Source organism: Bos indicus, chromosome 1, assembly GCF_029378745.1.
Source record: "Bos indicus isolate NIAB-ARS_2022 breed Sahiwal x Tharparkar chromosome 1, NIAB-ARS_B.indTharparkar_mat_pri_1.0, whole genome shotgun sequence".
NCBI classification, from domain to species: Eukaryota; Metazoa; Chordata; class Mammalia; order Artiodactyla; family Bovidae; genus Bos; species Bos indicus.
Window position 1 is genome coordinate 95,579,920 of NC_091760.1, and position 26,548 is coordinate 95,606,467.

Here is a 26,548-nt window from a genome sequence, read left to right on the forward strand (position 1 = left end):
GGCCTTCTAGCCTCTGATTAGGATTCTCTTTTGGAAGATCTCCAGCTGGTGCAGTGTGGAGGCAGCAGGCGACCTCGCCTTTCAGCAACGTGAGAGGAGGACTCAGGGACACCACATAGAGGCTTAAAGGCATGAGGACTGGGAAACGCCATACCTGGTGCCAATGTCATTCCGAGCCGCCAGCCGGAACGTGTACCCCATGGCTGGACACAGCTTTGTCAATTTGCAGTGCTTCTGGCTCCCAAAGAAGCATTGTCTGAAACCACTGTTTCTTTTTCCCTAAAAGAAAACAAGAAACAATGCACATAAATTAAAAAAAAAAAAAAAAAAGAAAGAAAATGAAGGAGCGTTTTGAATAACTGCTTAATTTTCTAGCTTGGATGAACAAAAACAATAGAAGGAAAGCACTCTACAATGAAATACCATCCTTAACACAAAGGCACTACAGACAATTCTGTTACTGAGACAGGTGGTATACCATACTTGTGGTATTTTCAAAGAGGACTTTGGTCAACAAAATAGAGAAGGCCCTTTTCAGGCACAGGGCAATGCTCAAGTTAAGGATCACATTTCTCAGATCTTCTTCACTTGGTCAAATAGCCCGACCTGGCCCATTATAGTGAGTCTGCGGCCTCACAGGATCACTAGCTTGGGAACTGCACAGTCTTCCCCAGGCGGCCCAGCACTCAAGGACTGATCTATGCAGCCCTGCAGGTCACAACTGTTCTTCCCTCCACCGTCACCACCCTGGTCTTCTCTCTCTTCTCCTGCTTTGTGGCAGCTCCCAAGCCCACACCTGTACATTCCAGTTGGTGAGCTGCTTGTATGCTCATCCCTAAAGGCTGGGCACATGCCTTTGACTAAATCTTGTCCACATCTGGTCTCAAAGCAGTGCTTTGGACAATCCGGGAGTTCTATCAAGGCTAGTAGTTGAGCTGAATGTCTGACAAAGACTTGGAACATCAGTTCAATTCATCTATGTGTATTACAACCATTCTTAAGTGTTTTATGAGGATGGAAACACATTTTTAATACATTCCTAGCCTTATACAATGCTTAAAATTCCTTAAAGTAAAAAGAAAACACTCCAGTGGGTTCTCTTAATAGATCTAAGAAGAAAAAAAAAAAAAAACTACTCTGTGTCATGCTCAGAGGCATGGAATATGCATATCAGCAGTTTTCTAGAATATTTCATACCCGTAATTCACAGTAGTTTATCTATGTTCATGCAAAAGAAAATCACATGCTAATGCTGGATGAATCTCAGCATTTTAATCAGACAGCCAAGCCCAGGACTTTCAGGAATATGTCTGAAGCTCTCTATTATATAAAAGACAAAGAAAGCACATTTTTCTCCTAAGAAAATGTAGGCCTTTCCTTCCTTTAAATAGGTCTCCAAATGCTTACTACTTAAAAAAAAAAATTCCAGGTGAAGTTTAATTCAAAATAAGCATACAACTAGCTTCAAGTATCACCAGGCTGAACAGATTAAAAATCACCACACCACAGTCATCCTCAAACTTTTCCCAGTCTCCCCTCCCAAGCAAGGTGGTACCCTTTCCAAGGAAGAGAGGAGAAGCCCTAACAGTTTTAAAGAGCCAAAGTTCATGTTATCAAGGGTTCAACATGCAGTCAGATACAATGATGAAAAATGGTAGGGGTGGGGTTGGATGAAGGGGGCAGTAAAGCATATGTTTTTCAGCTGCGACTTAGGCAAAGTCACTCCGGCTGGCAAATCATGCCCTTAGGCTTACTTTAACCTTGAGCATTAAGGTTGCTGCAGACAATTTATTCAAAGGAAAGCTGTTTATGCATATATTTGCATAATTACATCCAGTGTCTGATTACACTCTGTGCGCTGCACACCCTGGTATGTTCTGTATCCATTTCAGGCAGTAGCGTGATCCACCTTCTTTCCTCCTCTATTTCTGAGCTCAGAGTAAACAGTGCAAGAAAGGCACATCCTGCCGCCACGGAAGCCTTCCAAACCCCAGGCTGGCTCCCCTTCAATGCCTCGTTTTTCCTATTCTTTGTTTGGTCTCCTTTGCCCATTTCTGGTGCTTAGAACTACAGCCAGTAAATAAAAGTCAGTCTGTTCCTTACCAGGTTGATTTGCTTTAATATGGCGGAAACCAGCCTGTGGTTTAAATGAGAAAAAAAGAGTGGGGAGGCATCAATGATGGGAACTAGACTTTTATTTTAAAGGGCCAGAGCACTGGGGCTCACTAAAGAACTGAGAGAGAGAGAGAGAGCCATTCTGTGACCTTTAGGAGGTTTTCCTACATTGCCAACATTTAAAAAAAAAAATTCTACTTCAGTATCAAGAACAATTACTAGATAAACTCCAGCTTGTTTAGGTAAATCATGCCAAATTTTATACCTTTCCCGATATCCTACTATGTGCATGAACCTCAAGAACACAGAGAATGACCCAGAGTTGGTAGAACTTTAGAATCAAGTTTTAGAAACAGTACTTGTAGAATATGAAGGGGTGAGAGTACAAATGTTTCACAGAGTTAAAAAGGTAAAGCTTACTGGCGAATTTTTAGAAGTTACTGAATATAAAACAAAAGAAAAAGAGGAGAGGAAGTAGGTTAAAATATTTCAAACAAGAGAAGTTCTTGAATAAAACAAAATACTCATGTATGACAAGGAGTTTAATATAAACGGGATACCTGGGAAGAAAGAAAATTAATATTCACAAGAGTCTCTGCAGTGCAAAGGTAATCTACTGTTAAGAGGTAGGCCAGCGAAGATGGAGAACACTCCAGGCTCCCATGTGGGATGGCTCCTGAGTCACCCTAGCCTTCCATGGAAGACCATGCCAGGTTCTCTGATGGCTTTAGGCTTAGGCATCAGAATAAGTACACAGTCAAAGGTACAGGCGATGTGAAGAATCTGTTTGTAAACCAAGCATGACCCCAGGTTGCAAACAGCATTTATAAATTAAATATTATCCAGCTCTTCCTGTTGACAGAAATGGATAGGGTTTAAAAAAATATATATATAATGTTTAGAAGATTAAAAGACTCAGAGAAATGGACAGGAGTGATAATGCAATTGTTTATCAGGAATTAAATATGTCCAAGCCACTGTGGCACAGAAGGCAATGGCACCCCACTCCAGTACTCTTGCCTGGAAAATCCCATGGACAGAAGAGCCTGGTATGCTGCAGTCCATGGGGTCGCAAAGAGTCGGACACGACTGAGCGACTTCACTTTCACTTTTCACTTTCATCATTGGAGAAGGAAATGGCAACCCACTCCAGAATTCTTGCCTGGAGAATCCCAGGGACGGGGGAGCCTGGTGGGCTGCCGTCTATGGGGTCGCACAGAGTTGGACACGACTGAAGCGACTTAGCGGCAGCAGCAAGCCACTGTGGTTAGTGAAGTTTTACAAACAGTAAATCACAACTTCCATATTTGATAGGTAGCATGGCTCCAAATGATTGAGATATTATAATCTATATCATGTTCCCTCTTCTAATAAAATCTAATTTAAAGCACATAGGATTACTGAGACGTAACAGCTGTACCTGGAAAGAACAACTTATATTTTAATAAGTTAAAGTTAGCTTCATGCAAACTTTCCTACAAAAACATGGTCCCAATGGAAATGGACAATCTCTCTCCACTGCAGGCCTGCTGTCTTCAATAATCTGGTCAAACATAGGCAGCAGAGACACCCATGGCTGAGGCATTGCCCTGCTCAGCTACTGCTGCTAGGCCACGTGTGGGGTGTCACACAGAGGGGAGCTCAATAGGCCAAGGAGCCGGCTGCTCTACGAGCGAAAAGCTGAGACATGGATGGCCAGGAGCGTCCTGATTCTGCATGTTGGAAGATCATGGATGTGCATCACAGGACCAGTCAGGATCCAAATCTCTTTGAGACGAGCACTGGAGTGCCTCTTCTCCCAGGAAGGAAAGAAAACTTCACCCAATGAGAGCAGAGGTGACAGGAGGCTGGAAATCCACCCTGGAGGCTGGAAATTCGATCGTTCTGGCACAGATGTAGCCACCACACTACTGACCTCATTGGACATGAAGCCCCAGCGTGTTCTGGACTAGCTCCCTACTGCCAGTGTCCACAAGCCAAAAAGAACAGATTTTCAGGGTTCCCTGACTTGTTTCCATTTCATAATCCTGGGCATGCCCAAATGCTTTTTCCTACCACGCACACTGAAGTTCACTCAAGGACGAGGTTAATCTTTACTAGAATGTGAAGAAATTTTGGAGTACAAACCAACTGTGTGTGAATAGACTTCAAGGTGCTCACCTTGGTGGGGAGTGAGGCATCACAAACCCACACTGCTTCCTTTTACAGTTGAGTTCCTCTTCTCACTCCAATGAGTTTACAGTTCTCGCTAATATGCATCATCCTATACTCAGACCTAGCCTGCAAGGACCCACTCATAGTCCTGGGCCTTGAGACAAATGGAACTGTTTTCCACCCAGGGGGCTTGTCCTCCACTTCTGGTTAAAACTGCTCCCCAGAAAAGCACTCAATTTGCAGGCGGCTCAATCATGTACACAGCATGTATCAGATTAGTCTTTCCACAGTCCCAAGCTCCTGTTTGGCCTCCATCACCTCTTGTTACCAATGAACAGAAATACTTGGCATAGAATCTATATTCTAGACTCCACTGATCGGCTTAAGCTCCAGCCCCTCCAGGAAGCCTGGTCCCTGATGCCACTGAACTCAATTTACCAGAGTTCACCGGACCTAGTCTGGACATCTCATTGATGTGATCCTTGGTGAACAAGGGTCTCTTTTCAGTTCTCGATTCACACAGTACGGGGCGGCAGGGGGTGGGGTGGGGTGGTCTGTGGATTATCTTGGAGGGCAGGTCCCAGCCATCCCACACTCAGAAAGCTCCACTCTGCTCATGTCTGTCCCACTCCATCCTCATTTTCACTCCCTTGGTAGAAGGGTCACACATTTGGTTACCAGTCCTAATAAAAATCAGAGTCCAGATGTTCTTTTAGGTCCTATAAAGTTCCCACTACATTCTGAAGAGTGCCAGCTTTCTGCCAGACTGTGAAAGGACCCAATCTCAGACCAGCAGGGGTGAGAGAAGGCAGTGTGGGGGCGTGTGAGACGTAACTCCTGTGGCTCCGCAGCAGACAGTGAGTCACCCTTGGAAGCAGTTTTCAAGATGAGTTAATATAAACTTCAGGGACAAAGATATCTTGAAATACTATTTCACTCTTTGAGATGAAATCTTGGGGTAAATTGTAAATAAAAGATTTAAAATGTTTAAGTAATATATTCTCTATTTTCTCACTTTATTTTCTGCCCTTTTACTATCTACTTAAGTATTTTTCTTTTTAATTAACAATTTAAAATTAGCTGTTAAATAAGATGATAAACAGATTAGTTTCTATGTTTATAAACTCCCTCAAAAAAGGAGGGGGGAGGGAACACTTTGCTGATCTCCTGTGAGTCATCCTAAGGAGGCCGACTCATGAAGTGTGACAGTAAGGCAGAGACACTAATTGGCAGGGATGCGGTTTTCCTCGTGGGTTCCTCCTCATCACCGAGGGAGCATCTTTTTAGTGAGAAAAGCCGGGTTTGTGCACCACCGAGTCACGCCCCGTCGGGCCAGGGGTCTGAGCCCCATCCCATTGCTGCATTTCTGGGGCACATCTGTCTGCCTTCTTCTCTTCCCAGAACACTTAGAGGAGAGCAGGGGCAGGAAAAGAGTTACGCTGTCCTTTCTAAGTCCACACCCTTTTAGGGCATAGTACCTAAAATACCGGCTTCCCTGGCGGCTCAGCGGTAAAGAATCTACCTGCAATGCAAGAGACATGGATTTGATCCCTGGTTCTGGAAGATCCCCTGGAGAAGGGCATGGCAACCCACTCCAGTATTCTTGCCTAGAGAATCCCCATGGACAGAGGAGCCTGGCAGGCTATCGTCAATGGGTTTGCAAAGCGTCGGACGTGACTGAAGCGACTGAGCACGTGCCTAAAACACTGTATGTGCTACACAAAGATAAAGGGGAAAAGATCAACAGATTAGGAGAGTCAGGAGAACCTATGTCACGTGGTGATGATTCTAAACATGTCCAAACATTCCTGATTCCCCAACAGAGAGGAGCAAAGCTTATGGCCCTTGAACATGGGTGGGCTTGTGACTCTCTTGTCATGACAGATGGAGTGGATATGAAGCTGTTGTGACTACTAAGGAGAGGCCTGAAAAGGCGATGACGTTTCTGCCTTTTTACCAGAACATTCACTTTTGCAGTGCTGAGTCCCCTGAAGCTGCTGTGCTGTGAGAGAGCCTGAGACAAAGCCCACCTAAGCCAGCAGTGACCACCGGACTTGTGAAGAAGGATCCCGCCAGAAGGTTCCAACCCCAGCCAACAAGCCCTCCCCAGCTGAAGCTCCAGAAACTGGAATGCAGAGGAGCTAATTCTCCAGTGCCTTGTCCAAATTCCCAACCCTGAATCCATGAGAAAAGACAAGTGACTGGTTTAACGCACTGAGTTTTGAGGTAATTTGTTATGCAGTATTACACTTATCTATTTTGATGTCCATATATGTTTATAATATGAAGTTTTCTATAAACTTATAAATTCCTCCTGCACTATAAATATAAACAGCCAGGAAGTAAGGGAGCAGAAGCGAGTGTGCTTGTATACAGTCAATGTTCAACATCTGTCTGCATAAAGGACCCTCAAAGCCATCCAACAGAGTGAGGCTTCTTTGAATAGATTTTTAAAGTTGTTTCTGTAGAACCTAAAAAATGTAACAAGATTCCTAGATAATAAAGATCACCCAAAATTGTTAATCAATGGCAATGTAGTCACTTCATCTTAGAGTAACATCTTAGAGAATTAAAAAGTTTAATAATGCTATCTCCAGAGTTAAAGACAACCCTGGGGAATATTTTTATATTTAAATACAGATATGAAAAAGTCTTTGGGACACAGTTTAGGTATGGCATAGCCTAAAGCCTCAAGAGTGAGCAAAGTAAATAATCTATCAAAGGACATCCACATGCAATCACATCTCTACCTGTTTGATATCTGTTTACAACACACAATGGAAAAAAGCTCCAGTGAAGAAATCAATTTACAGATATGTCTGCCTATCTGAAAAGTGGTACCTAAGTATATAAAAAGTATTTGATTTATATCATACAACTAATTGTTAAAATCTGTCTAAATGTAGGTGTTAATTTGTAAAACTATGTAACTGGAAACAGATAAAAGTAGCTTTTCCAAATCTGTTTTCCTTCTTTATTAACTTAGTATCTTTATAAAGTGGCTCTGGTACTTGGGAAGAGGAATCCTTAAAATGGGTTCCCTGCTAAGGAATTTAACACAGTCATAACCAATTCTATTCATACAACTTACATATATTCCAACTATTTTAAGCCACAATATTTTCCTGCCAGGAGTGGTTCTGTAGACCATGGGGAATGTGGTTGCTCTGGCTAACGTTTCCAGTTCCCCTGGAGTGTACTAACAATCTAGGAAGCTGGTGTTTCTAACACTGCTACTAAAGTATTGACATATATACATCACCATGTATAACATAGCTAGCTAGTGGGGAGCCTGGTGCTCTGTGATGACTAGAGGTGTGGGATGGGGTGGGAGGGAGGCTCAGGAAGGAGGGGTTTTATGTGTGTGTGTTTATATATATATATGTATACTTATAGCTGATTCATGCTGTTGTATGGAAGAAACCAACACAACATTGTAAAGCAATTATCCTCCAAGTAAAAATAAAGATAAAAAAAAAAAAACTTGGCTGACATTTTCAATTGCCTTCAAATTAATAGGTTGGAAATGATCCTTCCTGTTCCTCTTCCTGGCACAAGAAAATGAGAATGGCCAACAAGTGTGCTAGAATCCATGGTGAACCAGCAACCGTTATGTGACTTGTACTCCTCCTGAGGTTTTCTTGATCTATTGACCTCCTTCTCTTACAGGTAACATGCATGTGGTTTTCAGGCGCCATGTGCTCATGGCCCATGGCTGCTGGATCCGGACATGGGCTGAGTGATTCTGGGCTGGGGACTCTCTGTAACAGCATAGTTCAATCTGTCAGAAACATCAATGATAAATCAAATAAAAAATTAGGCTGCACTGGCCAACTGAACTACTGCCAGGCTCAAAGATTTAGTCTGCTAGTACATCTATATTTAGAAGTTGTTCCAGTGCTGGCCGACCCTAGGCAACATCAAAGATAAATGTTGGCTTGAGAAATCAAAGCTCATAAGTGTTTAGCATAACCATATATAAGAAGGGCTTCAGAACAGGGAGGTGGGTGGATTCCAAAGTTCTTTATGCCAAACCTCACTCTCCCCTCAGTGATGCCTCTTTCACTTCACTGACCACTCTGGCACAGAGGAAATTTTCAAAGGTAAGAAAAGTGGGGAGTTTGTGGCTGCATGATACCAAATGAATACTGCAGGCATTTTATTCCCTGGCACACTAGTTTTTTATATTAGTGGGAGGGTCTTGACTTCCTAAAACAGCCAAGGATGATCCTCTGGTTCAAAACCAATAAATGCAATGTTCCTGTATAGCCCTCCAAATGTGGAGGTTCGCCAGATGTCGAGTGCTCTGATAAGATCGATGTGTTGAGACTGTCCCAAAGAGAAAGGAAAGAAGAAGCGAGTGGGTGATTTTAGAATAGGCTGCCTATACAAGAGACGAACCTAGGGATGGCTGGCTTCAGTTTACCACCTAACCAAGGCCCAGGTGGCCATCCTGTAGTTGGACACTAACAAACAGAACAAATGAGCTGATGACTTAGCGCTGAGGACACAGGTGATACAGCCTCAGCTGGAAGTTCTCCAGAGTCTGCTGCCCTAACACGTAACTCCCTCCTTTACACATGCGACACCTGGCAAGAAGCACGGAGAATCTGCTTCTGGTGTGCAGTCGTCTGAGGGGATGAGAGAGCTCCTTTTAACTCAGCTCTGCCTTTGATACCTACGGGCCTCTCCGAATTGCTAAATCCTTCCTTGCCTTGTTTCCTTCCATAGAAGCTGCAGTGAAGGAAGCTATTCCCCTGGCTCTCAGAAACTACCCTTGGATGTGGCAGTGAAGACTTGTGATGTGGCAAAACACTGTCTCTCTGCCAGCTCACTAATCTGGCTCTTATGTAAAAGATGCTTTCTGATGGACAAATGATAAAGGACTTACTCATTCTCACTCTCGAGAATGAGCAGAAGAGCTCATGGGCCTGGGCGAGTGGCACCCTCCCCTGATTTTCGGCCAGGCCTCGGTGATGGACTGGGGAGTGGACACTGGCCTTCCTGGCGTTCTCCACTGGAGCAGCAGGCTATGCGGCCGCGGGCAGCAGGGCTCCCAGAGAGAGTGGCACTCGTGGCAAGGCTCTCTTCATCCATTCTGTAAGTCACTCTGCTGTCAGTGCTATGGTTCCTCCTGGAAAGGCTACTGTCTAACCAGAAACACCATGTGCAAATTCACTTATGGCAAGAAGCCTTTTGAAAGATTACTAATATTAACACCTAAGTTAAACAGGTACCTAAGAATTGATGCTTTTGAACTGCGGTATTGCAGAAGACTCTTCAGAGTCCCTTGGACAGCAAGGAGATCAAACCATTCAATCCTAAAGGAAGTCAACCCTGAATATTCACTGGAAGGGCTGATGACTGAAGCTGAAGCTCCAATACTTTGGCCACTTGATGTGAAGAACCGACTCATTGGAAAAGACCCCGATGCTGGGAAAGATTGAGGGCAGGAGGAGAATCGGGTGACAGAGGATGAGATAATTGGATGGCATCACCAATTCAATGGACACAAGTCTGAACAAACTCCAGGAGATAGTGAAGGACAGCGAAGCTTGGCGTGCTACAGTTCATGGGATCACAAAGAGTCGGACATGACTTAGCAACTGAACAACAAGTTAAATAGGAATCTGATTAATAAATCAGAAACCAAGTACCTCCTTATGAGGCCAGCTCAGTCCCTAAATGATACGATGCATGGCTGGGGCCTGTGGCCTGCTCTGGGTTTCTGCAATGGGGCTGCTGAGCCCAGCCTGGCTGCTTTGTGGGTTCCCGGGGGCTTCTGGGCTCTACCTGCTGCTGGCCTTTTCTGTTCGATTTCAAAGTATCCCTTGATTTCTGCAGTATTTATTTCATTCGTGGTCTACTGTTTGACAGCTGTGTTCACTCAGTAGTCACCGGGAAACCCAGATATGACATGCCTGTTCAGATGCGCTGAGTCACATGGGAGGGAGAGATTCTTGAGAACACCACTAGTCACATTCCCACAAAGCTATTTTTCTAGTTCTCTCGAATATTCCCAACATGTCATGTCTGGAAGCAAAGCTAATGGCAAATTAACATCTATATATAGCATTGACATCCGTTTTTGTTTAGTTCAAACCAGAGCCATTAACCTCAGGGCTCCTGTTTAAATTTTTGACAGAAAAATGTTGTATTTCTTTCACACAATCCTTTATAACTGTTGACTTTTCCTATCCCAGATCTGAATGTTAATGTGCTTAGGTGACATGAAATAATCATTACACAGCATCTGTCATTGCCCAAGTTATCTCATTCAATCTTAACCTACTTGTGAGATGACAGACACATTTTCAAATGGAGAAGCTGAGACCCGAGGGGTTAAATTATTTGTTTGACTAGCTTGAGACAAAGCAGAAACAATCCAGTTCTCCTTGGGTGAACGCCACACCACTGAACACATCAACATGAATCCATGCTACGTATTCACGAGATCTTAGGAGACCTGTGTGTGTACTGAGGAACTAGCTGCTAACAGCAACAGTTAGCATTTCTGTAAAGCAGAAGTTAAAACAACATCTAAGAGCAGAACTCACACTATAGTTCATCTGAGTCGTTCCAACAAAGGGAACGTGGCCAAGAAAGGCTACACCTTTCCAAGTTATGAAAACGGATCTATTTCAGGGGAAAATTGAAACCAATGGCTGTGACCAAAAAGCCAGTGACACCTGTGTTCCATTTTCAGCTGCTTATTACCATCTCATAGTTACAGTTACTTCCTGCGTTGATGGAAAAATTAAGAGGGTGTCTAGGCACAATTATTAATGGAGAAAAGTAGGCATGCAACACCCTCTTGCAGAACCATTAGTGAGTAACCTCCAGGTGAGTTCTTCGAGCAGTGATGTGACATTACTGACAATGAACTTAGGAGAGAGGACACGTCAGTCCCCGCGTCCCCGCCCCCCCGCCCCCCGTGCTTCATGGTTCTGTTTTCTGTTCCCCAATTAGGGTCACACCTGTCTTCAGAGACCAGCAGGCGGCTAGCTACTGATTGAGGTGGCTTTCCCCAAGGTCAACTCAGCACAGCATTCCCAGGGGTGGCACCCAGTGGCCTCTCTGCTACCGCTCTTTCATTCATGAAGGTCTTTTTCTAGAACCTGACAGCAGCACTTGAAGCCCTGTACTCTTGTTTGCTAACATCTTCAGAATTTTACACTGATTATTTTACTGGAATCGTGATTAAAAACTGAGTCAAAGAATAAAGTATTCTGGGAACTTTAGCCAGTGCTGATATGATAAAAATATGGGGACACCCAGACATCCATGGTGGCATGTATGTGGATGGGGTCACCTCACCTAAGCTGGGATTTTCAGACCAGGTGCTCCAGCAGGAAACGGGCAGGTGTGACTCCTGAACACAAGTTTCTTCGAGACTGAAGGACACCTGCTTGCCCTCAGGTGGGGATCTGCTCCTCTGCACACCCTACCTCCTTCCTGCCCATTAAGCTTGTTTCTACAGCCCCCTGCGTGCCAGAGAGGCCAGGGGTGTGTGGCTGGAAGAGGCAAACTCTGGCTCTGGAGAGGGCTGGGTGTGGGGGGAGTGACTCCAGCCTAAGGCTGCTCTGTTCTCCTGCCCCGATGCACCCCCCCACCAACTGCTGCGGTCTGGAAGGAGACCTGGTAGCAGCTGCACTTGGCTCAGAAACCACCAGCAGAAGCTTTCGGAGGGAGAGTCAGAGCCTTGTGCACTCACACTTCCTGCAGGTGAGACGGTGTGCTGTGTGTACACATTTGATTTTCTTCTTTGAAGAATTATTAAGCCACAGGTCATAAAAGGATTCCTGTGATGATCTATAGTCAATTAGCCTGAAATCTCCAGGAAAGCCCATCAGAGCTGACACTAGTAGAAATTCAAAGGTGGGAGGGTATATAAAGAGGAAAGGGAAAGAACTAGGAGGGAAGTGAGTACAGGATGGAAGGAGAGCAAGGAGGGAAAAGGTGGGAGAAGGCCCCAGATAAACAACTTCACACTTTGTAGTCACTAGTTAAGAGTGGGTCCTATTGATTATAAATGGTCATTAGACAGAGCTTCTCCATTTCATCTGAGGCTGTAGTATGTTCCTCCCAGAATCGTGCCAGGACACTTTCAATTCAAATTCGAAGGGAAGATAGCCAACGACTGAGTCACCATTACCATTTCCTGTAGCACCTGAGTTTTCCTTGGAGGTTTCCCATTCGAGCACTCCACTTCTCTGACCTTACTTAACTTATGAAGCCATGGTCCAAGGCAGAGAAGAGGAAAAACACAGGCGCACTCCACCCCCCACCCTCCCCCAACACACGTGCTGTGCTCTGAGAAGGCATGTGAGAGGAAAAAAGCCTCCTTTCCCGAACCTCTATCTCCATGTAAAACCTCAACCACCAGGGCCATAGGGGATGGTTTCACCTTCCAATCAAGCCGCCTTAAAACGAAATCCATCTAATCTGTAAAATATACCAGTTAAGCCTGAGATTTCACCAATCTGTACATAGGAGCCATTCACAAGGATCCTAGAAACAATAGATCATTGTCTTTGGTAACTTGGAACTCTAGCTGTTCAGACGCAACCCAGATGGGAAAATATGCTTCTGCAAAAAGTGATAAAGAGCCCCCTCTCCACATCAAGATTTCATCATGAGAATTTCACCCGTTTTCATTTAACATTGGGTTAAAATATTTTTTCTACTCTCGACAAGTTGACTTTTTGCCTAAGCTTGTGTGCTGAATTTTTCAGTGCCTTTAAAATTTAAGTCACAAAGACTAGTTAACTTGGATGGCACCCCAAATCCCACATTTCCTGTATTTCAAATCCTTAGTCCATTTGCTCTACCACAGAAAGAGAATAAAATGTGGGTAAATGAATGAACAGAATAAAGATTTAAAGGAATAGTATTGTTGCTTTTTAGAAAGAGAAGATTTCTGCATCCAATGTTTCCAGCCTGAGAGTCTGTGCAGTGTGAGTGAGGCTAGAAAAGCACCGGGTCACTGTTCAGCAGAGAGCAGCCTTGACTGTAAGAAGACTTCACCATGGATACTATACAAGGTCTCTGGTGAGACAGACACCAAAGGTGACACTGTTCTAGGATGGTCTAGCCGGTAGGGTGAACGCACGTGGGTAGGTGAGACCTTCAGTGCAGCCCACCCTCCATGCCCCAGTCCCAGACAGTATTCAACAGGGCAGAGTTAGCACACAGCACTGAAAGCAAAGACACAAACCAGGCTTCTCAGGCCACAGTGTGGTCTACCTGATGGAAACCACTGATTCAGGCTGACCCTTGGCAGTCAAGATAACAAAGAAGTCAGTTCCAAATACTCATTAAAGTGAAGTGAAAGTCCCTCAGTCATGTCCACCTCTTTGCGACCCCATGGAATTCTCCAGGCCAGAATACTGGAGTGGGTAGCCTTTCCCTTCTGCAGCGGATCTTCCCAACCCAGGGATTGAATCCAGGTCTCCCCCATTGCAGGTGGGTTCTTTACCAGCTGAGCCACCAGGGAAGCCACATGGGTAGCCTATCCTTTCTCCAGCAGATCTTCCTGACCCAGGAATAGAACTGGGGTCTCCTGCATTACAGGTAGATTCTATACCACCTGAGCTATCAGGGAAGCCCTTAAAATACTCATTAATGTCTGGCCAGATAGTAAGGCCTTCAGAGCAGTTAGACCCTGTCTTTTCTTTCTGTGGCATTTCTTGCAAACAAGCCAAGTAAATATATTTTAATGCACAATTCACTATATTTCAGTCATTTTCATTTTCCATAGTCAATAACTATTGGTTTAAATTTTTCTCTCCTTACATTATTTTTTCCATGTGTTTAGCATATCTTCAAAAAAAAATAAAATGGCATTTGTTCAGCAGTTTCATTTTTGAAAGGTGTTTTAGATGGATGAACATGAAAATATGATTACCTCATCCCACTCTAAAAGGTAGTTGGTGATTTTTGAACCATTGTCAATTGGTGCCTAAAAAAAAAGAAAAAAAGAGATTACAGAAAACTGTTTTACAGACAAAAGTTTTGAGCTCTCCACCTTGGTTCAAATCCACTGTCTGTACTAGTCCTAGGCTCTCCCCATAGCGCAACAACCCTCCGTATCACCTCCATTTCTTTGGTCAAACGTTTCCACAAACCAATTTTAACACAAGTCAACCAGTAGGGAGAGCCCTCACTATTAATAAATCATACCCCACAAACAGCCGAGCCTGCCTTCCCCACCACCCCTACCTCCACACCCACACGGTACCCTAGTTCCTTTGCAGATAAAACTTTTAAGAGGACCTTAAAAATTCAAGGATATAGGGAGAAAAATGCAGAGAAACAGGTACGACACGTTGGAATCTGATAGGGTAAAGCTGACCCACCTATGTTTAAGAGTTCAGAGTCTATATTTTTGTAACTTTCCCCATATAGTTTTTGTTTGTTTTAAAGAGGTTAAGATTAGAAAGGCTTCTGTGGCATTAAGATTGGCCTTTTTTTAAAAAAATGAGAAAACCTGGGATCTCCTGGAGAGATTACTAGGGCAATTAGCCCTTAGCACATTAGCCAAAAGATGTTTCATCATTTGCTTTCCTCCTAAAAGCACAATACTGAGATCTCCCTCACTGAGAAAACAGGCTTTGGACAATGGGAAGAGGAGTAAAAGACTCTGGAGAAAAGACAGCTTTGTAAGGTCAGACCTGCCCACAGCAGGGGCTATACTGGGGTCCCTCACAGCACTAGTAAGACCACGTCTCCACGCACAAACACACCTGCACCTGGATTTCCCCAGGACAAGAGCCAGGGCTCCACAGACTGTGGTGAGCTGCCCCCAGCAAAAGGTAGCCGAGTCACCAGAACTACCCAAAGCCCAGCGTGCTTGGCTGTCACAGGTGGTCTAACATAAGTGGCTCAGTATCAGTGCTTAGTTTCTTTTTCCAAGAATGCATGGGTGTTTTGAGGGATTGGGAGAGCATATGTAAATCCCTTACTAAACCGTCCTGGTCTTATACAGGAAGCACCCAAAAAACAATAGCTGTTGCTTCATTGTTCTTAATAATAAAACATCCAGGGCTCAGTAAATATAAGTTAATTAACAAACTCTTATCCCTCGCCTCTCCTTCCCTCTTTTCCTTCTTTCTTCTGAGTCCTAAAATCTGGGAGTTCCAGATTTTTTACTCCCACTCATTCACTCCAATTACAAATGAGTGTTGCATATTCTACTACACTGTAAGTTCAGGCTTTTGTGGGCTCAATTTGGGAGAAAACATAGGGATGTATTTAGAGTGTAAATAACGTACAAAATCAAAGCTTTAGCTGAGAACCCATTTCTCAGGTAAGGACTATATTTATGATGCTCATATATTCCTCTGTGATGCTGTGCCCCACCACTGAGTCTCTGATTCCTTGAGGGTGGGGACACAGACTCAGTATTTGTGCAGCCCTATGTCCTGGTGCTAACAAAGTGACATTAGAGGACCCCGAGCTCTCAGTGTCCCGATGGCTTCAAGGACAGGTGGGCAGCCAGCGCATGGTCCACCTGTCCTTGCACCCCCAGCTGGAGCTCCCAGCTGGAGTCCCTGGAGAACAGCAAACCTGTTCTAAGGACAAGAAAACTGAACTGAATCCAGAACTTTCAACTTTGCACATAACTGAATGGAACAAAAATATGCTTCTGATTTACAACTAAATAAAGGGAGAAAGAAAATGTGAAACATTTTCCTCCTAGTAAAAAACCTTTTTCTTGAAGTTGCTGGTCTGCCTGAGACCTGAATTACATCCAGGTTTTAAGCAGAATGTATGTATCAGTGATTCCCAACTTAAGGTTTGTAAGACCCCATGGTCCCTCTGGGAATCTTAAAGAAAATTATCTTTAAAGAAAATTATCTTATATTCTCCAAACAAAAAATGGATTTTGATTCTTTCCTTAAGATGTATTTACATATGTATATGTGTAAATAATGAACACATTTTAAAGGGGATGTGTATGCTTCAAGAACTTAAACAGTGATGATCAGTTGGGTGTTAAAACTGGAAAGGTGGGGAATCACTGACCTGGACTATCCCTGGAAGCCAGGAAGGAAAATAAAATAGTTCAGATTCTACAACTTTGCCTTTGTCCAAATAACATGCTCAATGTTGACCACTGGCTACCAGAGGGGTCTATGGAAGTCCATGCTCTGTTGCTAACGACTACGCTCAACTGTTTTTAACAGCTCCCAGGATAAACTGGATCCTCTGGTCTAAGAACAAAAGGACAATGTATTTCTTCACCAATAACGCATCTCCCTAGTCATCCTATTTGCACATTTGTGTTCTTTCCCAGTACTATAAGTCTTTATTATCTCAACTTCTATTAATTTTACATTTTGAACTATATTTTAAAGTATAAGTAAGTACATAGAAATAATCGCTATAGAGATTGATACCAGTCTATTTTCTTACAAATACACAACTGTGACTGGTAAGTTAATAATACACTTTAAGGGGCTCTCTTTCTCAAGAGTTATTGGTAGCCCAAAAGTTGTATTTCATGAAAACTACTACATAATTCGGATGTTAAAAAATAATTAGTAATCCTAACTGATATAAGGTCTAACTGGCAAAAATTTAATGAAACCTTAATGTAGTTTAGAACACTAAACATTCTAGGCAGATTTAAGTATTAGACATTTCAGAGTCACCACTGAAAGAAGCCAATAGACCATAAATCTACTTTAGCTCTAAATCTTTCTTCACAAAATTTTTATTCAAGTCTTCAAATGTCTGTTGAATTAAACTATTAGAAAGTGATGACATTTAGGTATCTTAAGTATTTTTACCACTTGTAAAAAATTGCTCATGACCCTAAGAGACACCCCTGCAAAGAAAGCTAAAACTTGATTTCACAGTTCTCTCTCTCATTCTTTTGCCCAATTTTTACAGAGATGGTAACTTTTGATATTACAATAATTTGTTTCACAGTCAAAATGCAGAAAATGCCAACACCAAAGTGGAATATTGCTAAATAAATGTTTCAAACAGCCACAGACTTCAGAATGTTCTTGACACGCTGCATTACCCACCTTCCACTGCAAGGTTAGTGAACTTTTGCTCCTGTGTGCCAGCTTAGGTGGGAAGGGACACTCAGGCGCACAGCTGTGGGTGGTGAAGCTAACCGGCTCAGAGCAGGAACCCTTTACGGAATTGTACATAGCGTATACCCTGGAAACGGAAACACACACACAGTCAGTGGCAGAGGCCTATCACACCAGACTGGGGTGTTAATCTCAGCTTTGCCCCAGGGTTTCCCTATAGGAACAGAATTTATGGAATACACACTGTGACCCTTATTCTTATTTGCTAGTCTTGTTCTGACCTGACATGGTCACCATTTTCAGGGGAAAATAATTCCAGCAGGCCACGTGCCTCAGTGCATTCTCTCCTCCCTCTAGTTGTCAGAACCACCCAGCCTCCTTTAAGACAGGCAGAGTCTACAGACCCGAAAAGAATATGCTAAATAAGGACATATCCTTATTCCCCGAAATGGTCTCCAAATATATATTCTAAAATCCATCAAGGCCCTCTCTGGTTGACTTTCTCTGGAATAAGGCTAGAGGCGCAGTTAAGGGTTGGGTGGAAGGAAACAAGAAATGGTGGGGAGAGTCCACAACCTGAGAGAGAGAGGTGGAAATACAAACAATAAGGTAGATACCATCTTTGAACTGTTTATCATCTTGCAGATATTTCAATAGAAATATGGACATTTCACACAGAAACAGGCTTGCTTCTGCCAGGTGCATCTTTCTTTAATTCAATAACAACATTGTTCAGGTACACTTTATCCATGTGAACATCTAACTCTTACACCTGGAGTCAAGATTAAAAATGTGCACTCTGAACATTAAAATGCCTGGCTCAACACTCGACATATGGACCTGATTTCTCAGAGAAGCTGTGAAGAAAAGGCATGTAACACACTATTATAAAACGACACTCCTTGCAAATAGCATAAAATAGGATTATGCTGATTTTTATCATCTTCCTTTCTACTTAACCTTTTTTTAAAAAAATATTGGGGATTAAAAAAAAAAAAGCTTGAAAACATACTCTTTCAAAAAGACAACAAAGAAACCTGTGCTGCCAAAAAAGATGCATGAATTAAGCTATTCAGAATTGGTAAATACATCAAGCCCTTAGTTCTTAACAATTCTTTGTGAGGTGCCATTAAAGACAGAAGAAAACTCAGACTGGAGAAGTGAAGTAAACTTCCCAAAGCTACACAGCTGGAAAGTTGGATCAACTGTACTCAGTCATGGAGATCTAACTGCTATCCTGTATTCCCCAATGTCCTGACTCATCCTGCAATTATGTTTTTCTAAACACCCACAATCCACTTCCCCTCACTCTGCTCAATGAATAAACAACAGCTAAAGATAACATTATGGAAAATAGGAGCTACCTAGGTATATGATTTTTAAAATCCTTTCTCCTCAAAGTCCACCACAAAAATTTTACAAAGGCCATACAAGTCAAAAGTACTAACACACATGCCTCCCTTCCATTCTAAAAGGTAAAACACATATTTACTGGCTATTTGACTTGTTTGCCTTAGGGGAGCATACCATGACACGTGATCCAAACAAAAGATGCTTTATCGTTAGGTTCACCCAACCTGATGAAAGAAATGCTCCTTTTTGCATTCTCTGTAAATAGGCAAATGATAATAGAAAATGGAATGGCAGATTTGGCAGGATCATTTCCGTGCATCAGGACAGGCTTGTTGGGAGTAAGTTGCTTAAAATGAATCACAGAATGTTCCAGACATGGGCAGGGTTCCAGCTTGAACTTTAATAGATCAGTTGAATTCTCCCGCTGATCACTCATGGGTTTTATTTGGCCCAAAATATGTGTCGGGGGAAGGAAGACAGATAGTGTTAAAATATTACCTCCACCTATGAATTAAAGGACATTGGCAACGACCACCAGAAAAGAGATGAGCAGACATCACGCACTCCTAAGGAGAGATCATGCCACTATCTACAAAATCCCTGCCAGAAAAACGGACCCTGTATCTGTTTAAGCCTCTTCACTGCTTTATAGGAAATGTGGAAAGAACACCATTAAGCAACACTACAGGGATGCAATCAGCCTAATTCACAATGTGGAAAATTCTACAGACAGAATTTTATTTATTATTTCAACAAATAATTGCAAGAAGAGAAAAAAGGATGGAGGGAAAACCTATAGCTTAAGAAAAATTTAAGAGCTATCAGCCAAACATAATATGCAGACCATGTCTGAATTCCAATTACAACAAACTGAAGAAACAAAACCTTCATTTTTAGGACAGTTGAGGAAATGGGAACAGTCTCTGGACTTTAAAGACATTAAGGAATTTACAATTTTTGTTTGTTGGATGGGCATAGGGTGTGTGATGATGGTAATGTGGTTCACAGGTGCAAGAGTATGTCTGGACTTTACTTCAAAATAACTGTTGGGGGAGCGGGCTGGTGAAGGCACCAAGGAAATAAAAAGTTGGGTGGTGGGCTTATGAGAGTTCATTAGTCCACTTTGACTACTGAAATCTTCAGAAATAAAAAGTCAAAAATTAAGCAAATGTTGGAAAAAAATGGAGATCTCATTTTAAAAAGTGAATCTCTGGCTTCTCTTGAAAAGTGTAAGTTCTAACAACACTGAGCTGCAGAGCTGAATGACAGACACTGAATTATTTTGATTTATTTATTTATGGCTGCGGTGGGTCTGGGTTGCTGTGCATGGGCTTTCTCTAGCTTCAGCCAGTGGGAGCTTCTCTCCAGTTGTGGTATACCAGCTTCTCATTGGGGTGGCTTCTTCTGTTGCTGAACACAGACTCTAGTGCCTGGGTTTCACTGGCTGTGGTACGTAGACTCCAAGGGCTCTAGAACACAGGGCCAGTAGCTGTGGCGCAAGGGCTTAGTTGCCCTGCAGCGTGTGGGACCTTCCCAGACCAAGGATCAAACCCATGTCCCCTGCAATGGCAGGCAGGTTCTTAACCACTGGACCAAAGTCCAAAATGATAAAAAATAAATGAAATTGAGAGCAGCTCCTCTATAGATGGGGCAGGCGCTGTCCAGTTCAGAGTCCCTATCACTCCCTACTGTCTACCTGGCACTGAGATGGCTTTTTAGCTGCCTTTTACCCAATCCTCTTTACCCACTTTCATTACCAGAAGACATCTCATGCTGTGATCAGTAGGCACTTGCTTATGAGTTCAGACTGTACTCGGGGAGACCAAGTCCTAAACATCCACAAGCACATTCAGCACCAGAACTCCACGTGGGTAACAGGGCAGGGGAAAGGAGGGCGGGGACGGGCCTGCCGAGAACCGGCAGACCACAGGTAGTTACATGGGAAGACCTGGACTCAGTCCTAAGTTCATTCTCTGTTTGTAATGAGATTCTTGGAGTCCCAAATCCATACTCAGGCTAGCGAAACATGAATAAAGGAGGCACTGACAGCCAGACTGGGAGGATGACAGCAGAATGAAGGGACCTGATAAAAATCTGAGGTAGGTAAGGAGGCACAGTTGTGTGGGCCGCCAGGAGTTATTCCCCTTGTCTTTACACTCAGAGAATATCACAGTTTGTCTAAATGAGGAGTCAGTGCTCTGCACTGATAAAAATCTGTCTGCAAAGGAAACAAGATCCATTTTATGTGGCATTTTATAAATGCGATGCACACAGGATCTAAAACTTGACATGATTATCTAAGTGCCTTATGATTACATCTATCAATTCAAATGGTTTAATGAATAGATAGCAACTAATTGCAATAATTACCAGCTCCATTTTTACCAGCAACTTTCACAGAAAAGTCTCGGGAAATGGCATTACATTTTCAAGAATGCTGCAGTAATGTTTCTCACATGACGGTGTGTTTTGTCTACTAACGACCATGTGATAGGAGGATCTGTGGAGTTGGACCAAAGTCCTAGGTTAAATATATCAGCAAACAATTCAATTCTTTAAGCATTTATACTAGCAGAAAGGAGGACACTTTTCTAATTAATCTTGTGCTGGGTTTTTACATTTGCTTCAGTTTAAATACTAAGTGCTTATGAAACAGGTGCTCCAAGAATTTCAGAAATTTGCCTCCAACTTCCTCCGGCACATCTGTAACATACTAGGAGCCACAATTTCTAGTCAATAACACCTATTTCATAACCCTACTCTGAGCTAGTCAAGCCCATATTTTTGGAAACGTTTCATCACATAATTTTTCTGGGAAATGTTATTACATGATATCATCTCTGGGCAACTTCTTTGCCAAATTGTTTATGCCAGTGACTGGAAAACAGCTTCACATTTTGTCATGAAATTGCTATCAATTCCATCACTCAAATTTTTGATTATCCTATCATTTATAAAAATATAAATTCTTGACTTCCACAGTAAAATGATGGCTTCAATGTCAGTACTAATTATAAAACTACCAATTAAAAAAGGGATATACTTTTCTTTGTATATGTGCAAATAAATGAATATATAAATGTTTTTGATTATAAAAGTTACAAACTTATGCATAAGAATTATAAAATAGAATGTGGCTTATTTATGTGTATATATGTACTAGATTTTTCTTATTCCTTTTTATTCCTCAACATACACACACACATATACACATACACACACATGGGAAATTTGGCACTGGTGGTGTTATACAATACATAACACAATGCCTTATATGGAAGCACTGAATAAATACACTTTGACAATAACAAATTGACTTCTTTTAAACCAAAATAAGCAATTTGTGTAAGAACTGGGTAATTAAAGTGATGACTTTAATAAAAATAACTCAGGACTTAAAGTGATGACTTTAATAAAAATAACTCAGGACTCAGCACCTAGATTTTTTAAATCAACATAATAGAGGAATTATTGAGGAATTACTTTCCTCAATCACTAGGAGAAAAAAAAAGTGGTTGAATATGTGGAGTAATGACACAAAAATACAAAGCAAAAACTGAGGGAAAAAACCTTTAAAGCCTGGAATGTCTCAGGATACAATTTTCAACGTGGAATTTGGCGTGGAGGGCATGGCAAGTGCCAGTCTAAACAGCCACAGACACATGATCTATAGCACAGTCTCAAAGATGCCACTGGTCTCTTAATAAATTATTCCCAATAACAGTGAGGTGACGGCAAGTAGAAGTCAAGAGCGACTCTTGCCTGGAGACTGATGCCAAGCCCCACACAGCTCAATGACAGAGCTCCACGACCGAGAGACTGCTACTCTGGAAGTTCAATGTGCTATCCATTGCTCCACTGAGCCATGACAGCCACTTTAAAAAATGGTTGTGTATCTGGCTGATGAACTCAGACAATATTCACTAACAGGAGGGAGGAAAAAGTTGGAAAAGAACTCACAGAGATAACAAGCAACGTGAAGGGGATGGGATCAGAGTAGCAAAATCAGAAGCAACAAAAAAAGGAGCCCCAGGTGAGACGTCGGTACCTGAGAAAGAAACTCGTCACTCTACGGAAGAGTTATCTGGACAGAGATTTCTGTCGGCCCTTGTCAAAATGTTTACTATTAAGAACTGGAAGAGGAATACAGTTGGCTCAGTGCTGCTAAAAGAAGCATCCTTGTTTTCATCATCAGCACGCCACACTTCCTCCAAGGCAACACTCTCTAAATTGGTAATGTATAAATAAATAAAAATGGCAACAAATATAATGGCTCATTTTGCAGCTATATAGTAATGGAATTCTTTTGGAGTTTCTGTTGTGGAAAAGTGAGGAAACGTTTCCACACAGCCTTTGAGGCCTTATAGGTGACTATTAAATTTAAAATTATATTTGAGGCCACCATGTTGATAAAAACTTACATTTTTGGAACCAAGATTCTGAGAATGTTACTATTACATCATAAAAAGAGATTTTGTTCCTTTTTTCAGCAACAATTATGATACATCTTTATCTCAATAAAATAGTGAGTGGTATGGTCAAACTATACATAGGTTCAAAGAACCTGAATCACAAAGGTCCTTTTTATTTTTAGAACAACTTAGGAACAATAAAACAAAAACAACATCTGCACATGTTACAGGTTTATAATAGATTTGCACATATATATCATTTGCTCTCACGCCATCTTTCTGAGGCTGATATCATTATCCTCATTTTATGAATGAGAAAACATGGTCATTGAAGTTTACATGGCTTGCCTAATCACACACCTACAGTAAGTGACTGAGCCATTAACTCCATATTCGAAGCTCTGTCTACAGTGTCATCAAGCTGCCTCTGAACACAATCCAGGGCAGAGGAAACTGACTCTAAGCAGGGGTTGAGAGTCTTCTCTAGTTTGAAAAATGAAAGGCTGTACAGTATAAGGAAAGAGAAGGAATGGTCCACACAGCCAGATCAAAGTGACTACAATTTGGACTGTATATACTTTTCTTAGTCAAGAATTTTTTAAAATTCTAGAAGAGATTATGACCAAAGAGAGGGAGAATTTTCCATCTCTCTGGCCAATACAGTGCTAGGCTAAATAATAGTTGGTGGTGCCTTAGGCTGTATATGTGTGGTGTCACATATGTGTCAAATATGTCACTAAGGTGGGATCCTTGATGTGTCAGGAGGAAGTCTGGGTCCAAGGCCTGGGAGGTAACCACCTCATGCTTCTATTTCTTTGGGGGATTCCATTAATTACTCCTTTTATCTGCCCAGAAGTTGAAGGTGTTCAAAAGTCATGTAAGAATTCATGTGCAAGTAAACTCTAAAGTTTACCCTTTGTAAGAGGGGTTTAAAAGAAACTAAGGGAAACAAGAGACAGGATAGTAAATAAAGGGCAGACTGTGACATTTAAATCTTTTCAAAAAAGATGTCATCAGCTCATGGATGAGCAGAAAATTAATAAAGTAAACCTTCAGTAAAACAATGGCAGTGAACATTAAAAGACAGAAAAAAAGAAACACATGTTAACAATGTCTCATGGAAAACATTTACATGACTCCCTATATGGTGCTGCATTTTCTGTTGTTTTTTGTTGTTAAATCCACCATTTGAAAGAATGGTTAAACTATTATCATCTCTGCTTCACAAGTTACACAAATCTTTTTGTTTGTAGATGGTGTGAAAAGTTCAATATGTTTGGGCTAAAGTTAACTGACTCAAAAGGGAAAAGATGGTTGCCATAGAGTTCATCTGAACAGTGCGGTAGCTAAGCAGATTATACTTTATGACTGAATGTAAAAACCATTTATGACTGAATGAAAATACTCTTTCATGTATAGCTTTAAACACAGCTTTAAACACTTGTGCAGCTAATAAGATATTACTACCTGAACACACCCCAACTTGCCCTACTTTTGTTACCGAGAAAATTTTGGCATGGAATCTCTGTGATTGACCAAAGTTGAAACAGTCAATTCACGGTAGAACAAGACTAGAATTCAAGCCTACTGATAATTAACATAATGCTCTTCCTATTAGGCTATGCCGCCTCTACACCACCACCACAGAACATGTTGTGTGAACTAACCATTGTAAAGTATAACAAAGGATGCTTGCAATTTTATTACATCATCTTGATATACACATGCACAATTGAAGAAAGGAGAGAGAATTTGTTGTTGTTCACCAGGTTAGATAAAATAAGAATTTCTGGATAAATTAAAAATTATACAAAATGAAAGTTTTAATGAAAACTTAAAAGATATTATGGATCACATTCAGATTAAGAAATCTGCCTGTTCGCAAATTGATATATCTTTGGATAATCAGATGAGCTCTGATACTTTTCTCTTTGCAGGTTGGTGGTTGGCTGGGTTTCTTCCTAAAATTAGCAGGCCCTGCCTTCCAGAGCAGTCATGGAAGAGATTGAAAAAAAATCACAGAAGAGATTTCAGACTACAAACCAAACTATGTGAGTTGCTTTGGCAAACTGCATTAGCTCTTGTTAGAGATAATGTTCATATTTGCATTACTAGACTTCAAATTCAAAACCTATTGCCTTTTATGGTCCAAACTTGAAACATGAAAAGGACTTTATTTAGTCATTCATGCTGAACATATGGTTTGCATGGAAGGTCTATAATGAAATAACTGATAGAAAATATCATACATTAAGCCACATGTTCCAACAGATCTTAGAAGAATATGTGAAATAAAAGTTACTTTATAAAAATAATTTTAAAATTCTGTTCAGGGTATCATCTACTTTTCTATGACCAGAAGCACTTCTGTGGACTCCCAATCTTGATGCCAGAAAGTGTAGGGCACTGAGGAATGGCCAATGAGCAAAGGTGCTGAAACTTTTAGCTAGGCAAGTGCTGTTAACCAAATACTTTTAAAAAGGAGCAAACCATTTATTTTAGCAATCCGAGGTCCCCAATACTCACCTCACATGATAATCTGTTGCTGGCCTAAGATCTTTCAGGTTACATTCTAATTCTTCTCCACTGCAAAGAAAAATCACATATTAGTCAACAATACCGGTTTCAAAAATAAAACAGGTTTTGGATTTGGGTCTCATAGTCATGTACAAACAACAATTCAAGAATTATTATGTCCACTTCCACCATAAATCAGAAATAAACTTTCCTATTTGGCATTATCATTTTTTCTGGACTAGCAAATTAGATTCCTTTAAATCATGTCATTCAGGATCTGGAAAATGGTAAGGTTAACTTACAAATAAAATTCCAAAATATCTTATCACTTCTTCAAAGTAATTACATAAAAGTAAGTAAAGAAGCAAGCAAACTGAATAGACAGATACACAGATAAATGTGTACATAACAGTACCAACTGTCAACTGAAGGGGACTCTCAGACTCAGCCTGGAGAGAACCCCAACCATCTCAACTTCTCAGCTTTCTTCAAGAAATCTAATCTGTTTCCCTCACATATCAATATTAATAAACAGCTCTCTTATAGATACATTCCAATAAATAGTTCTCTTACACAAAATAAAACCACTTATTTGACCAGAAACTGCAAATGAACCTTGACTTAATCATGAGGAAACAACTAACATAAAATATGGAATGTTCCCATTAAATTTTTTTTTAAAGGTAAGAGGGGTATGTAGGGGCATAACTGTGTTCTTCAAAAATGTCAGTGTCTGCTCAACCACAAATAAGAATGAAATTCTGCCATTTGTAACAACATTGGATGGACCTGGAGGGTATTATGCTTGGTAAAGTAAGTCAGACAAAAATACTGTATGTTATTACTTATATGTGGAATCTAAAAAAATCAAACAAATGAATATAAGGAAACAGAAACAGGCTCACAGATATAGAGAACAAACTAGGGGTTACCAGTGGGGAGAGCAAA

At 41.5% G+C, this 26,548-nt stretch overlaps 1 protein-coding gene across 6 annotated transcripts in view; it reads right to left on the reverse strand.

Annotated features, from left to right (window-relative positions):
* Positions 1-26,548, reverse strand: part of FNDC3B (fibronectin type III domain containing 3B) — a 358,595-nt gene that overhangs the window by 67,287 nt on the left and 264,760 nt on the right. For all 6 annotated transcript variants that reach the window (XM_019959536.2, XM_070803254.1, XM_019959543.2 and 3 more), the window contains 4 exons: positions 25,610-25,669; positions 17,307-17,445; positions 14,177-14,230; positions 155-279 (listed from right to left, as the gene is read on the reverse strand). In XM_019959536.2, the coding sequence (XP_019815095.2) occupies positions 155-279; positions 14,177-14,230; positions 17,307-17,445; positions 25,610-25,669 (378 nt within the window). The remainder of the gene's footprint in view (positions 1-154; positions 280-14,176; positions 14,231-17,306; positions 17,446-25,609; positions 25,670-26,548) is intronic.